General features: G+C 42.3%; 1 protein-coding gene across 1 annotated transcript in view; it reads left to right on the forward strand.

Annotated features, from left to right (window-relative positions):
- Positions 1-14,358, forward strand: part of ghitm (growth hormone inducible transmembrane protein) — a 37,929-nt gene extending 23,571 nt beyond the window's left edge. The window contains 10 exon segments of the mRNA XM_024143557.2: positions 1,685-1,787; positions 2,007-2,118; positions 4,131-4,272; positions 5,081-5,189; positions 5,564-5,698; positions 5,701-5,751; positions 9,096-9,146; positions 9,149-9,221; positions 9,223-9,264; positions 13,660-14,358. Of these exon segments, the coding sequence (XP_023999325.1) occupies positions 1,685-1,787; positions 2,007-2,118; positions 4,131-4,272; positions 5,081-5,189; positions 5,564-5,698; positions 5,701-5,751; positions 9,096-9,146; positions 9,149-9,221; positions 9,223-9,264; positions 13,660-13,744 (903 nt within the window). The 3' untranslated portion in view covers positions 13,745-14,358.
- The last annotated feature ends 3,323 nt before the right edge of the window (positions 14,359-17,681 follow it).

The following is a 17,681-nucleotide window of genomic DNA, read 5'->3' on the forward strand; positions in this document are numbered from 1 at the left end:
GCCCACCAAAACTCACGGAACCAGGCAAGGAGGGCATTAATCAGAGAGGCAACAAAGAGACCAAAGATAACCCTGAAGGAGCTGCAAAGCTCCACAGCAGAGATTGGAGTATATGTGCATAGGACCACTTTTAAGCCGTACACTCCACAGAGCTGGGCTTTATGGAAAAGAGTGTCCAGAAAAAAATAACCGAACATGTTTGGTGTTTGCCAAAAGACATGTGGGAGACTATACAAAAATATGGAAGAAGGTGCTCTGGTCAGATGAGACTAAAATTGAGTTTTTTTGGCCATCAAGGAAACACTGTGTCTGGCGCAAACCCAACACGTCTAAAACTGAGTTTAAATGTATTTGGCGAAGGTGTATGTAAACTTCCGACTTCAACTGTATTAATGAAGCCGGTGACTGATGTGGAAATCTGATGTCCAGAAGCTCTTTTCGGTCATAGGAAACGCTGTATAAAAAAAGTTACAAACAAAGCCCCCAAAAAATACACAAAATGGAAGAATCGGTCAAGAGCCTGTAAATCGGTTAAGAGCCTGTAAACTGTAAGCCACTATCCATTGCTGCGCCGTTTTCTTGCTAGGCTCGCAATTGAACTAAAGGGCAACTACATCTGCCAAATATATATATATATATATTAGTTCCCAGACCTCCAAAAGTGGTCTCCTGATGTGGTTTAAGCATTGTTGACTTAGAACATCCATTGTTTTTAGTTTTTCTCTAAAAAGTGGGATTTGAGAGTGAAAACTAGGAAACCTAGAAAAACTAAACTGGGGGAACTAAATTTACCCAAAAAATAACACAGATTTTATAGGGCCCTACATCTGTAGACTGACTGTTCAAAATTTCTAACAATAAAACTATTTTRGAGATGGTTCTAAACAGTCAATGTAAATATGATATTTCCAAGTTGAAATGTAATTTTTTTTGTGTGTGGATAGGCTACTTGCTCAGCCTGCAAATTAAAGATTTGCTTTCTGTGCCGGTATTCTTTTAATTCAGGACAGTAGTTTTCCGTTGGTACTGGCGGGGTGTGCCACTGGCAAATTGACCTGAATGCCAAGCCCTGCAAGGTCATGCTAATTAAAGTTGGCTAGTCATTATTAGCCTGGTRCTGTATGCAGGCACATTATGGGACACAGGTAATGACTAGAGCCGTGCCAGTACAGCTGATGATGATGATGATAAATGGATCAGTTTTATACAATAGTGAATGCATTACGGGGGGGTTCTACTAAGCTAACATATGGCGTTGTTTTAACATGGTCATACCATGGATCATTTAGCTATTTCATTGAGTTTTAGGACCCTTAAGATATCAAAAACAATTATATAATATATAATTTGAATTGAGCCTTACTGCTATTAGCCCATAGAACCACATTGAATAACAACTTCATACATGGATAAACAGATAACCCGTACATCTCTAGCTTATACTGACACATTTTTATGGCGATGAAAAAAAATATATATATTTTTTTTTGGGGGGGGGGAAATAATTTATTTATTTATTTATTTATTATGGTAATAAGATTTCTGCGGGGCTACGGACATCGACTTGTTTTTCTTTGAAAGACCCTACCTGTGGACAATTTGTATGTCTTCAATTGTAGGTCAACATGCCGTAATAATAACTGATTCTGTGTAATATTTAAGCTTTATTTTCCTCTTTCATCAGGGCTATTCCACCAAATCCAGATTTGGMTTCCGTCGTGGGAAAACGGCCAAGGACCAGCTCCAACAGGCCGCGTTCGAGCCAGCCACTGATACTGCCATCAGAAGTGAATACATTGACTTACTAAACCACTTTAAATAAATGTCACCTCGCAACACAAACGTCTGCTTGCTAGGGGGGGGGGGCAGGAGAATGCTGGACCTGTCATGTAAACATAGCTGAAGTAAACACAGGCCCATCTCACAGTTAAATCATGAAGTCAGTACCTTGTGCTGGTCAGCAGCAGGTTTTAACTGCTGTATGTGTGCTATGTATTCCCTCACAGTGGATTCCATGGGCAGGATGTTCCTGGCTGGAGGGGCTGCTGTAGGCCTGGGAGCTCTGTGCTACTACGGACTAGGCATGTCCAATGAGATCGGTGCCATCGAGAGGGCTGTGTAAGTGCTGATGCTTCCATTGGTAGTGTGTGTTGTACTGGTATTATACATTTAGTGTGTGTGTGTTGTACTGGTATTATCACATGGTAGTGTGTGTGTGTTTACTGGTATTATCACATGGTGGTAGTGGTGGTGTGTTGTACTGGTATTATCATATGGTAGTGTGTGTGTTGTAACTGGTATTATCACATGGTAGTGTGTGTGTGTGTGTGTGTGTTGTACTGGTATTATCACATGGTAGTGTGTGTGTTGTACTGGTATTATCACATGGTAGTGTGTGTGTTGTACTGGTATTATCACATGGTAGTGTGTTGTACTGTATTATCACATGAAGTTACAGTGGTTTAACAATTCAACCGGTATCAAGTACATGTGTCATTGTTATTACTGCAGCTATTTCTGTGTAGTTCCATAGGTTTCACCACAACTCAAAGGAAAGTGTTACTTTATCTGTGTCGAAAATGGCACCCTATTCCCTACAGAGTGCACTCACTCAGAGCACTTATGATTACTGGTTGAGTATAGTGCCCTATGTTGGGAACAGGGTGCATATTCTGCAGGTATATCAACTAGAGGTCAACCGATTATGATTTTTCAACACCGATACCGATTATTGGAGGACTAAAAAAAAGCCGATACCGATTAATCAGCAGATTTTTAAAATAAAATCTATATAGTCTCAAATAAATAATGAAACATGTTCAATTTGGTTTAAATAATGCAAAAACAAAGTGTTGGAGAAGAAAGTAAAAGTGCAATATGTGCCATGTAAGAAGGCTAACGTTTTAGTTCCTTGCTCAGAACATGAGAACATAGGAAAGCTGGTGGTTCCTTTTAACATGAGTCTTCAATTTTCCCAGGTAAGAAGTTTTAGGTTGTAGTTATTATAGGACTATTTCTCTCTATACTATTTGTATTTCATATACCTTTGACTATTGGATGGTCTAATAGGTACTTTAGTATTGCCAGCCTAATCTCGGGAGTTGATAGGCTTGAAGTCATAAACAGCGCAATGCTTGAAGCACAGCGAAGAGCTGATGGAAAACGCAGTAAAGTGCTGTTTGAATGAATGCTTACGAGCCTGCTGCTGCCTACCACCGCTCAAACAAATCATAGACTTAATTATAATATAATAACACACAGAAATACGATCCTTAGGTCATTAATATGGTCAAATCCGGAAACTATAATTTCGAAAACAAAATGTTTATTCTTCCAGTGAAATACGGAACCGTTCCGTGAATTTCTTTTAACTAAATATGCAGGTTTAAAAAATATATACTTCTGTGTATTGATTTTCAGAAAGGCATTGATGTTTATAGTTAGGTACGATTGTGCTTTTTTCGCTTATGTGCTTTTGTTAAATCATCCCCCTTTGGCGAAGTTGGCTGTCTTTGTTAGGAAGAAATAGTCTTCACACAGTTCGCAACGAGCTAGGACGGCCCAAACTGCTGCATATAGCCTGACTCTGTTGCACAGAACGCAAGAGAAGTGACACAATTTCCCTAGTTAAAAGAGATTCATTTTAGCAGGCAATATTAACTACATGCAGGTTTAAAAATATATACTTGTCTATTGATTTTAAGAAAGGGTTTGATGTTTATGGTTAGGTACACATTGGTGCAACGACAGTCCTTTTTTCGCGAATGCGCACCGCATCGATTATATGCAACGCAGAACACGCTAGATAAACTAGTAATATCATCAACCATGTGTAGTTAACTAGTGATTATGTGAAGATTGATTGTTTTTTATAAGATACGTTTAATGCTAGGCAGCAACTTACCTTGGCTCCTTGCTGCACTCGCGTAACAGGTTGTCAGCCTGCCACGCAGTCTCCTCGGAGTGCAATGTAATCGGCCATGATCGGTGTCCAAAAATGCAAGATACCGATTGTTATGAAAACTTGAAATCGTTCCTAATTAATCGGCCATTCCGATTTTATCGGTCGACCTCTAATATCAACACGTGTTGTCCTCTGTAAATGTTTATTTTCCCTGTGTCTCCTCCAGTATCTGGCCCCAGTACGTGAAGGACAGGATTCACTCGACCTACATGTACTTTGCAGGCAGTGTGGGGATGACCGCTCTGTCGGCTGTAGCCGTCAGCAGGACCCCGGCCCTCATGGGTGTCATGATGAGAGGATCCTGGCTGGTAATTCACATTGTATTATTTCACCAGGATTTAACCAGTCAAGGTTTTTAAAAGGTAGATTCAGCTAAATGACGTTGTCACGAGCAGCACCGCAGATATTGAGATGAGCGAGATGCAAGACTTCACTCTCACACAGTTACACAAAGATCTGCCATTTGCATAGATTTAGCTTTACACTGTTACAGCAGGGTAGCCAAGGGACCAAAACAGCAGAGAAGCTGTTACAGAGGGGTAGCCACGGGACCAAAACAGCAGAGTAGCCAAGGGACCAAAACAGCAGAGAAGCTGTTACAGCGGGGTAGCCAAGGGACCAAAACAGCAGAGAAGCTGTTACAGCAGGGTAGCCACGGGACCAAAACAGCAGAGAAGCTGTTACAGCAGGGTAGCCACGGGACCAAAACAGCAGAGAAGCTGTTATAGCAGGGTAGCCAAGGGACCAGAACAGCGGAGAAGTTGAACCTCACGCTTCAACGCTTTTAGTTGTTGTGGAAATTGACCCACTGTGCGGTTTACTTTCTGCATCTACGTCATATCGCTGAGTTTACCTTCAAGGAAATATTAGTATTTACGATGACTATTGCCACTGGGCCAGTGACTAATGACTAAAAATATATCTGCATCCACTGAATGTTATTAACCCTTAAAAAGGAAAGTAGTGGTTTGAGGGCCCACCTAACCTCATTGTGATGATACATCTGGTGCTGATTTTCAAACCATTGTGTATGATTTCCAGACACTTTTCAATAGCTACTGTGGGTATTTTTTTTGTTGTTGAAATAATATAGACATTTGTCATTTTTTTCACCAGGCTATTGGAGCTACCTTTGCAGCCATGATTGGAAGAGGCATGCTGGTCAGATCTATCTCTTATGACCAGAGCCCAGGAGCCAAACATCTAGCCTGGATGCTACATGCAGGTGTTGGACTGCTTTACCTTCTCACTTTATCAAGCATTTGTCAATTGAAACGTCCCACTTGCTTATTTTCACCACTAGAGGCAGAGTACTATCAGGTTCAGAATACCCTCACTATGCAGCAGCAGTCGACTTGAATGGAACAGGGTTTTCTAGTACTTACTGACACTGGTGCTGTGCCTGTGAGAATATGTTAAATACCAGATCTGTTTTCTTTAAATAGAACATCTTGTGATATATTATAACCTCTTTATTTGGACCTCAGATGATAAATAGCCGTGTAGCTAAAATCTGCTGCTTTTTCATGTTTGATGTACGTACATGGTCCCTTTTTGAAACTAACTAATAAATCAATCCATTTGTCCCTGTGTTTCCAGGTGTGATGGGAGCGGTCATAGCCCCCATGACTCTGCTAGGTGGGCCCCTGATGATGAGGGCAGCCTGGTACACAGCGGGCATTGTGGGGGGTCTGTCCACCGTGGCCATGTGTGCCCCCAGTGAGAAGTTCTCCAACATGGAGGACCCCTGGCGGTGGGCTTCGGAGTCGTCTTCGCCTCCTCCATCGGTTAGTATCTTTAGATCAACAACCTCCTGTGGTTTTCACTGGTCTCCACCACCTCCATCAGTTAGTATCTTTAGATTAATAACCCTGGCTGTGGGTTTCACTGGTCTCCACCACCTCCATCAGTTAGTATCTTTAGATCAATAACCCTGGCTGTGGGTTTCACTGGTCTCCACCACCTCCATTGGTTAGTATCTTTAGATCAATAACCCTGGCTGTGGGTTTCACTGGTCTCAACCTCCATCAGTTAGTATCTTTAGATCAATATCCCTGGCTGTGGGTTTCACTGGTCTCCACCTCCTCCATCGTTTAGTATCTTTAGATCAATAACCCTGGCGGTGGGTTTCACTGGTCTCCACCACCTCCATCAGTTAGTATCTTTAGATCAATAACCCTGGCTGTGGGTTTCACTGGTCTCAACCTCCATCAGTTAGTATCTTTAGATCAATATCCCTGGCTGTGGGTTTCACTGGTCTCCACCACCTCCATCAGTTAGTATCTTTAGATCAATAACCCTGGCTGTGGGTCACTGGTCTCCACCACCTCCATCAGTAGTATCTTTAGATCAATAACCCTGGCTGTGGGTTTCACTGGTCTCCACCACCTCCATCAGTTAGTATCTTTAGATCAATAACCTGGCTGTGGGTTTCACTGGTCTCCACCTCCATCGGTTAGTATCTTTAGATCAATAACCCTGGCTGTGGGTTTCACTGGTCTCCACCTCCTCCATCAGTTAGTATCTTTAGATCAATACCCTGGCTGTGGGTTTCACTGGTCTCCACACCTCCATCGGTTAGTATCTTTAGATCAATAACCCTGGCTGTGGTTTCACTGGTCTCCACCACCTCCATCGGTTAGTATATTTAGATCAATAACCCTGGCTGTGGGTTTCACTGGTCTCCACCACCTCCATCAGTTAGTATATTTAGATCAATAACCTGGCTGTGGGTTTCATGGCCTCCACCTCCTCCATCGGTTAGTATCTTTAGATCATAACCCTGGCTGTAGGTTTCACTGGTCTCCACCACCTCACTCGGTTAGTATCTTTAGATCAATAACCCTGGCTGTGGGTTCACTGGTCTCCACCACCTCCCATCAGTTAGTATCTTAGATCAATAACCCTGGCTGTGGGTTTCACTGGTCTCCACCACCTCCATCAGTTAGTAATCTTTAGATCAATAACCCTGGCTGTGGGTTCACTGGTCTCCACCACCTCCATCGGTTAGTATCTTTAGATCAATAACCCTGGCTGTGGGTTTCACTGGTGTCACCACCTCCATCGGTTAGTATCTTTAGATCAATAACCCTGGCTGTGGGTTTCACTGGTCTCACCCTCCTCCATCAGTTAGTATCTTTAGATCAATATACCCTGGCTGTGGGTTTCACTGGTCTCCACCTCCTCCATCAGTTAGTATCTTTAGATCAATAAACCCTGGCTGTGGGTTTCACTGGTCTCAACTCCTCCATCAGTTAGTATCTTTAGATCAATAACCCTGGCTGTGGTTTCACTGGTCTCCACCACCTCATCAGTTAGTATCTTTAGATCAATAACCCTGGCTGTGGGTTTCACTGGTCTCCACCACCTCCATCAGTTAGTATCTTTAGATCAATAACCCTGGCTGTGGGTTTCACTGGTCTCCACCTCCTCCATCAGTTAGTATCTTTAGATCAATAACCCTGGCTGTGGGTTTCACTGGTCTCCACCTCCTCCATCAGTTAGTATCTTTAGATCAATATCCCTGGCTGTGGGTTTCACTGGTCTCCACCACCTCCATCGTTAGTATCTTAGATCAATAACCCTGGCGTGGGTTTCACTGGTCTCCACCACCTCCATCAGTTAGTATCTTGGTGATCAATAACCCTGGCTGTGGTTTCACTGGTCTCCACCACCTCCATCAGTTAGTATCTTTAGATCAATAACCCTGGCTGTGGGTTTCACTGGTCTCCACCTCCTCATCGTTATATCTTTAGATCAATAACCCTGGCTGTGGGTTTCACTGGTCTCACCACCTCCATCAGTTAGTATCTTTAGATCAATAACCCTGGCTGTGGTTTCACTGGTCTCCACCACCTCCATCAGTTAGTATTCTGTGATCAATAACCCTGGCTGTGGTTTCACTGGTCTCCACCACCTCCATCAGTTAGTATCTTTAGATCAATAACCCTGGCTGTGGGTTTCACTGGTCTCCACCTCCATCAGTTAGTATCTTTAGATCAATAACCCTGGCTGTGGGTTTCACTGGTCTCCACCTCCATCAGTTAGTATCTTTAGATCAATAACCCTGGCTGTGGTTTCACTGGTCTCCACCTCCTCCATCGGTTAGTATCTTTAGATCAATAACCCTGGCTGTGGGTTTCACTGGTCTCCAACACCTCTCATCAGTTAGTATCTTTAGATCAATAACCCTGGCTGTGGGTTTCACTGGTCTCCACCACCTCCATCAGTTAGTATCTGTGATCAATAACCCTGGCTGTGGGTTTCACTGGTCTCCACCACCTCCATCAGTTAGTATCTTTAGATCAATAACCCTGGCTGTGGGTTTCACTGGTCTCCACCTCCATCAGTTAGTATCTTTAGATCAATAACCCTGGCTGTGGGTTTCACTGGTCTCACACTCCATCAGTTAGTATCTTTAGATCAATAACCCTGGCTGTGGGTTTCACTGGTCTCCACCTCCTCCATCGGTTAGTATCTTTAGATCAATAACCCTGGCTGTGGGTTTCACTGGTCTCCACCACCTCCATCAGTTAGTATCTTTAGACAATAACCTGGCTGTGGGTTTCACTGGTCTCCACCACCTCCATCGTAGTATCTGGTGATCAATAACCCTGGCTGTGGGTTTCACTGGTCTCCACCACCTCCATCAGTTAGTATCTTTAGATCAATAACCCTGGCTGTGGGTTTCACTGGTCTCCACCTCCATCAGTTAGTATCTTTAGATCAATAAACCCTGGCTGTGGGTTTCACTGGTCTCCACCACCACCATCGGTTAGTAGGCATTTTATTATGGTCCAATTCACAAAGGAACATAAATGCAGGGATGTAAACATCATACTTTTAGAGGACAACTAAATGGTTATTGCCTTTTTTTAAGTGTTATCAATGAAAACAACATGGTGGACAGACATCAATGAAGTGTATTGAACGGTAACCGTTTTGTCCATCAAACCCAGTGATTGTTCGTGGAGTATTCAGCGTGCAGGAGTATCTTCTTTTTCAAACAGCATTATTTAGGATCTGGTTCTCTGCTGACAAACACCCGTGACACGTCATTTCCCTCAGTTATTAATTGAGCTTGAGGACATGGTGTTAATACCAATGTCCTCTCCACTCTCTCTGTCCCCAGGCTCGATGTTCCTGCCCCCTACCTCAGCGATGGGAGCAGGTCTGTACTCCATCGTATCTACGGGGGTCTGGTCCTCTTCAGCCTGTTCCTGCTCTACGACACCCAGAAGGTCATCAAGAGGCGGAGACGTACCCATGTACGGGATGCAGAAATATGACCCCATCAACTCGTAAGTGACGTCTGCAAGTAATCTTTACTGTCTGATTTCTGTACCTTACTGTTTAAACAGATAGATAGTCAACTAGTCCGGTTCTGTATCCTACTGTTTAAACAGATAGTCAACTAGTCCATTTATCCTGTTTATTTTTTTATTTCTTTGTCCTGCTTTGATATATACTGAACAAAAATATAAACGCAACATGTAAAGTGTTGGTCCATGTTTCATGAGCTGAACTAGAAGAGCCCCAACATCTTCCCTACGTACAACATCTAATTACTCTAAAAGTTGTGCACAAGTTTGTTTTACATCCCTGTTAGTTAGCATTTCTCCTTTGCCAAGATAATCCATCCACCTGACAGGTGGGCATATCAAGAAGCTGATTTAACAGCTTGATCATTACACAGGTGTACCTTGTGCTGAGGATAATAAAAGGCCACTCTACAATGTGGAGTTTTGTCACACAACACAATGCCACAGAGGTCTCAAGTTTTGAGGGAGTGTGCAATTGGCATAGTGACTGCAGGAAAGTCCATCCGACTGTTGCCAGATAATTTAATGTTAATTTCTCTACATAAGCCACCTTCAATGTCGTTGGCAGTACGTCAGCATTGTTTCAGGCATGTAATGCACAGCCCCATGTCACAAGGATCTGTACACAATTCCTGGAAGCTGAAAATGTCAGTTCTTCCATGGCCTGCATACTCCACTAGACATGTCAACCATTGAGCATGTTTGGGATGGATCAACGTGTACGACAGCTTTGTCCAGTTCCGCCAATTTCCAGCAACTTCGCACAGCTATTGAGAGGAATGGGACAATCTTCCACAGGCCACAATCAACAGCCTGATCAATTCTAGTGAAGAGGGTGTCACGCTGCATGAGGCAATATGTGTCACACCAGATAATGACTGGGTTCTGATCCCACCCCTACCTTTTTTTAAGGTGTCTGTGACCAACAGATGCATATCTGTATTCCCAGTCATGTGAATCGTAGATTAGGGCTAATGATTATTTCAATTGACTGATTTTCCTTATATGAACTGTAACTCAGAAAATCTTAGAAATTGTTCATGTTGCGTTTTATATTTTTGTTCAGTGTAGAATACCATTATGATGCAGTATAATACTATCAATACCATTATGATGCTGTATAATACTCTCAATACCATTATGATGCTGTATAATACTCTCAATACCATTTTGATGCATTATGATGCAGTATAATACTATCAATACCATTATGATGCAGTATAATACTCTCATACCATTATGATGCAGTATAATACTCTCAATACCTATGATGCAGTATATCTCTCACATTACCATTTGATGCAGTATAATACTCTCAATACCATTAATGTGACGCTATTACTCTCATACATTATGATCTGAATACTCATACCATTATGATGCGTTATATACTCTCAATACCATTATGATGCAGTATAATACTCTCTATCCATTATGATGCAGTATAATACTCTCAATACCCTTTATGATGCAGTATATACTCTCAATACCACAATGATGCAGTCTATAATTACTCTCAATACCCATAATGATGCAGTATAATACTCTCAATACCATAATGATGCAGTATAATACTAGCAATACTATAATGATGCACTATAATCGTCAATACCATAATGATCAGTATAATACTGTCAATACCATTTGATGCAGTATAATACTATTCATACCATTATGATTGCTGTATAATACTATTCATACCATTAGTGATGCTGTATAATATGCCAATACCATTTTGATGCTGTATAATACTCTCAATACCATTATGATGCTGTATAATACTCTCATACCATAATGATGCAGTATAATACTATCAATAACCATAATGATGCAGTATAATACTATCAATACCATAATATGCGGTATAATACTATTCATACCATTATTGATGCAAGATATACTTTAATACATTTATGGCGATTTACTGTCAATACCATTTATGCGAGTATAATACTGTCAATACCATTATGATGCTGTATAATACTATCAATACCGTCATGATGCTGTTTATAATACTCTTCTATATTACTAAATACCATTGATACAGTATAATACGTATCAATACCATTAATGATACAGTATAATACCATTATGATGCTGTATAATACTGTCAATATCATCATGCATGCTGTATAATACTCTCCTAAATCATACTAAATACATTATGAAACAGTATATTTTCTTAAATACCATTGATACAGTATAATCTGGCTTCTATACAGTATACTGTCCTACTATACTAATTACCATTCTGATTCAGTATGATTTTATACTAAATACCATTGATACAGTATTAATTCTGGCTATTGGTGTTTTATCCTGTCTTGTATGGGATATGAAATGACGATTGGTGCTCTGTGGTGTTTATCCTGTCTTGTTATGTGATATATGAAACTGATTGGTTGGTCTCTGTGGTGTTATCCTGTCTGTATAGTGATATATGAAACTGATGGTTGGTGCTCTGTGGTGTTATCCTGCTTGTATAGTGATATATGAAACTGGTGGTTGGTGCTCTGTGGTGTTATCCTGTCTGTATGTGATATATGAACTGATGGTTGGTGCTCTGTGGTGTTATCCTGTCTTGTGTTAGGTGATATGAAACTGATGGTTGGTGTTTATCCTGTCTGCGTATAGTGATATATGAAACTGATGATTGTGTGCTCTGTGTGTTATCCTGTCTTGTGTAGTGATATATGAAACTGATGGTTTGTGTTATCTGTCTTGTATAGTGATATATGAAACTGATGGTTGGTGCTCTGTGGTGTTATCCTGTCTTGTTCATGTGTTATGATACTGAGGTTGGTGTCTGTGGTGATGTCTGTCTTGATAGTATATATGAAACTGGATGGTTGGTGCTCTGTGGGTGTTTATCTGTCTTGTATAGTGATATATGAAACTGCGGATTGGTGCTCTGTGGTGTTTATCCTGTCTGTATAGTAGTATATATGAAGAACTGAGGTTGTGCTCTGTGGTGTTTATCCTGTGTTGTATAGTGATATATGAAACTGATGGTTGGTGCTTGTGGTGTTATCCTGTCTTGTATAGTGATATATGAAACTGATTGGTGCTCTGTGGTGTTATCCTGTTCTTGTATAGTGATATATATGAAAACTGATGGTTTGGTGCTTCTGTGGTGTTTATCCTGTCTTGTATAGTGATATATGAATGAACGAATGGTGCTCTGTGTGTGTTATCCTGTCTTGTATAGTGATAATGAAACTGATGGTTGGTGCTCTGTTGGTGTTATCTGTTTGTATAGTGATATTATGAAACTGAGATGTGTGCTCTGTGGTGTTTATCCTGTCTTGTGAGTGATATATGAAAACTGATGGTGGTGCTTGTGTTTATCCTGTCTTGTTATAGTGATATATTGAAACTGATGGTTGGTGCTCTGTGGGTGTTATCCTGTTTTGTATAGTGAATATATGAAACTGATGGTGCTTGCTCTGTGGTGTTATCCTGTCTTGTATAGTGATATATGAAACTGATTGGTGCTCTGTGGTGTTATCCTGTCTTGTATAGTGATTATGAAACTGATGGTTTGTGCTCTGTGGTGTTTAATCCTGTCTTGTATAGTGATATATGAAACTGAGTTTTGTGCTCTCGTGTGTTTATCCTGTCTCTGTATAGTGATATTGAAACTGACGATTGGTGCTCTGTGGTGTTTATCCGTCTTGTATAGTGATATATGAAACTGACGATTGGTGCTCTGTGGTGTTTATCCAGTCTTGTATAGTGATATATGAAACTGATTGGTGCTCTGTGGTGTTTATCGTCTTGTTATGGTGATATATGAACTGATGGTTTGCTCTGTGGTGTTTATCCTGTCTTGTATAGTGATATAATGAAACTGATGGATTGGTGCTCTGTGGTGTATCCTGCTCTTGTATAGTGATATATGAAACTGACGATTGGTGCTCTGTTGGTGTTTTCCCTGTTTGTATAGTGATATATGAAACTATCGATTGGTGCTCTGTGGTGTTTATCCTGTCTGTATAGTATATATTGAAACTGATTGGTGCTCTGTGGTGTTTATCCAGTCTTGGATATAGTGATATTGAAACTGAATTGGTGCTCTGTTGGTGTTATCCTGTCTTGTATAGTGATTATGTGAAAACTGCACGATTGGTGCTCTGTGGTGTTTATCCTGTCTTGTTAAGTGATATATGAAACTGAACGATTGGTGCTCTGTGGTGTTTCTCTGTCTGTTATAGTGATATATGAAACTGACGATGTTGGCTCTGTGGTGTTATTCCTGTCTTGTATAGTGATATATGAAACTGACGATTGGTGGCTCTGTGGTGTTTATCCTGTCTTGTATAGTGATATATGAAACTGACGATTGGTGCTCTGTGGTGTTATCCTGTCCTGTAGGTGCATGGGGATCTACATGGACACGCTGAACATCTTCATGAGGATGGTGATGATTCTGTCCGGCGGCGGAAACAGAAAGAAATAAAGACGTTCCAGTCTGACTTCCACGTTAAACCTTCACACCTCCACAGAGTTGAACAACAACGATGTCTTCTACAATTAGCACCATACRCCAGATGTTACATACTTTTAGTTTGAAAACCTATTTTCAACTCGCACAATAATAAATGTGTTGCTTTTGTGTGAAGAAGAGGATTGCAATTTCCTAGAACATATTGCCACTCATCCTTGTAAAGGAGACAACTTGCTCTGTTCTATATTCAGAATGTTAAAAATATGCTTTTGTCTTGATTCTGAGGGAGGCATATTTAGAAGTCAGGATTGTTCATGGGGATATCTGTCAACATCACAGATCGCCCCTCAGTCTCCTTTTCTAATTGTTCCTTTATATTTTATATATATTTATTTTCACTTGAGGTGGGTGTTCCCATTCCTGACAAGCAAGACAAAGATGGGTAAACATCAGATATATCATCCCTCAACCTTGAACTTCTTATAGCATCCACACATACAATACGTGTGCCTATGTACTTAACTCCTTGACAGAGACTGAACTTGGATGTGTTGTATCGGGCCGATCCTTGGATGGGTTGTGCTTTGACATGTTGTTTCTGTTAGAATGAAAGTGATTGAAAGTGATCTACGCTGTTCTGGTATCATTCAATAAAGTGAAAGAGAATACAGTTGGTGTATTTACATTGAGCTGTTTCATGAAAACAAAATGGACATTTTTGAAGCATATTGATCAGTGTTACTGTCTGAATAATTTGTGTGATACTGTCGAGGCTCGTCTTGACTGTTTTCAGTAACATCTTGGTCAGGAGAATCTCCACTAAGTAACAGGACGAGGAAAATAATCACGGTCACCTTTATTCACCATTTTAAATGTACCAGCAGGAAAGCCTAACCTGTCTGGATAAAGATCACTGACAGGAGGAAAGCCTAACCTGTCTGGATAAAGATCACTGACAGGAGGAAAACCCTTTCCGGATAAAGATCACTGATAGGAGGAAAAGCCCTTCTGGATAAAGATCACTGACAGGAGGAAAGCCTAACCTGTCTGGATAAAGATCACTGAGAGGAGGAAAGCCTAACCTGTCTGGATAAAGATCACTGACAGGAGGAAAGCCTAACCTGTCTGGATAAAGATCACGGACAGAGAAAAGCCCTAACCTGTCTGATAAAGGAGATCACTGACAGGAGGAAAGCCTAACCTGTCTGGATAAAGATCACTGACAGGAGGAAAGCCTACCTGTCTGGATAAAGGAGATCACTGACAGGAGGAAAGCCTAACCTGTCTGAATAAAGATCACTGATAGGAGGAAAGCCCTTCTGGATAAAGATCACTGACAGGAGGAAAGCCTAACCTGTCTCAATAAAAGGAGATCACTGACAGGAGGAAAGCCTAACCGTCTGATAAGATCACTGACAGGAGGAAAGCCTAACCTGTCTGGATAAAGGAGATCACTGACAGGAGGAAAGCCTAACCTGTCTGGATTAAGGAGCTCACTGATAGGAGGAAAGCCCTGGTTTTGTCTCACCTGGACTACTGTCCAGTCGTGTGATCAGGTACCACAAAGAGAGACCTCGGAAAATTACAATTGTCTCAGAACAGGGCAGCACGGTTGGCCCTTAAAAGTACACAGAGAGCTAACATTAATGACATGCATGTACATCTCTCATGGCTCAAAGTGGAAGAGAGATTGACTTCATCACTACTTGTTTTTGTAAGAGGTATTGACAAGCTGAAGGTACCGAGCTGTCTGTTTAAAAAACTAGCACACAGCTCAGACACCCATACATACMCCACAAGACATGCCACCAGAGGTCTCTTCACAGTCCCCAAGTCCAGAACAGACTATGGGAGGCACACAGTACTACATAGAGCCATGACTACATGGAACTCTATTCCACATCAGGTACCAGTAGAATCAGTTTTTTTTTTTTAAACGTAAAAATACACCGTATGGAACAGCGAGGACTGTGAAGTAACACAAACATAGACACAGACACATGCATACACACACATGATAACATACACACGTCCACATGTATGTTTCATTGTAGATATGTGCTAGTGGAGTAGGGGCCTGAGGGCACACACTTAGGTTGTTGTGAATTCTGTAATGAATGTATTGTAATGTTTTTTTAAATATTGAATTTCTGCCTTAATTTTGCCTTGGCAGCAGCTAATGGGGATCCATAATAAATACAAATACCACAGGCCCTGGACACCACACGCCAGGCCGTGGACACCACACGCCAGGCCGTGGACACCACACGCCAGACCCTGGACACCACACGCCAGACCCTGGACACCACACGCCAGACTCTGGACACCACACGGAAGGCCGTGGACACCACACGGAAGGCCGTGGACACCACACGCCAGACCCTGGACACCTCACGCCAGGCCCTGGACACCACACGCCAGACTCTGCACACCACACGCCAGGCCGTGGACACCACACGCCAGGCCGTGGACACCACACGCCAGACCCTGGACACCACACGCCAGGCCGTGGACACCACACGCCAGACCCTGGACACCACACGCCAGGCCGTGTACACCACACGCCAGGCCCTGGACACCACACGCCAGGCCCTGGACACCACACGGATCGCCACATCGGAAGGCCCTGGACGCCACACGGAGGCCGTGGAACACGGACACCGGAACGGGATAAGGGGGCCGGGGGGGGGAGCGTGGACGCCCACACGTGGAGGCCCGTGGACGCCACACGCCAGGCCGTGGACCACACGGGAAGGCCGTGGGACACCACCACGCCAGGCCGTCGGACGCCCACAAGCCCAGACCCTGGACGCCACACGCTCAGACCCTGGACGCCACACGCCAGCGCCGTGGACGCCACACGCCAGGCCCTGGGAGGACAACGGACGCCACACGGAAGGCCCTGGACGCCACACGGAAGGCCGTGGACGCCACACGGAAGGCCGTGGACGCCACACGCCAGGCCGTGGACGCCACACGCCAGGCCGTGGACGCCACACGCCAGGCCGTGGACGCCACACGCCAGGTCGTGAACACCATGGTCGGGGCAAGCACAGTCAGAACCACACTCAGCTTAGAGGAGGTGGTGCAACACCAAGGGCTGGTTGCTCGCTGGCCTCTACCACGTTTCCTTGGCCACCTATCTGAAAGGACTGGATAGGTGGAAGAACAGCCTTATTACTATGGACTACTGGAGGGCAATTGACTAATTAGTCATTGTAGGTTTTGTAATGCACACACATTTTTGTGCACAAATGGGAGTTTATCAATTTTACTGTCAGGATTTCATTAATATAATCAGATGGAAGAAAAAGCAGGAAATACACTTACATCATAATATCAGAACATCATAATATCAGAACGTCACAACATCAGAACATACTGTCAGAACATCACAATATCAGAACATCATAATATGAGAACATCATAATATCAGAACATCACAGCATCAAAACATCAGAACATCAGAACATACTATCAGAACATCAGAACATCGCAATATCAGAACATCACAGCATCAAAACATCAAAACATCACAATATCAGAACATCACAGCATCAGAACATCACAGCATCAGCACATCACAGCATCAAAACATCACAATATCAGAACATCACAATATCAGAACATCAGAATATAAGAACATCAGAATATCAGAACATCACAATATCACAACATTAGAACATCAAAATATTCTGCCAGTGCCAACTATATAATATACACTGCTCAAAAAAATAAAGGGAACACTAAAATAACACATCCTAGATCTGAATGAATGAAATATTCTTATTAAATACTTTTTTCTTTACATAGTTGAATGTGCTGACAACAAAATCACACAAAAATGATCAATGTAAATCAAATTTATCAACCCATGGAGGTCTGGATTTGGAGTCACACTCAAAATTAAAGTGGAAAACCACACTACAGGCTGATCCAACTTTGATGT

This window comes from Salvelinus sp. IW2-2015, unplaced genomic scaffold, assembly GCF_002910315.2.
Source record: "Salvelinus sp. IW2-2015 unplaced genomic scaffold, ASM291031v2 Un_scaffold4136, whole genome shotgun sequence".
Classification (NCBI taxonomy): Eukaryota; Metazoa; Chordata; class Actinopteri; order Salmoniformes; family Salmonidae; genus Salvelinus; species Salvelinus sp. IW2-2015.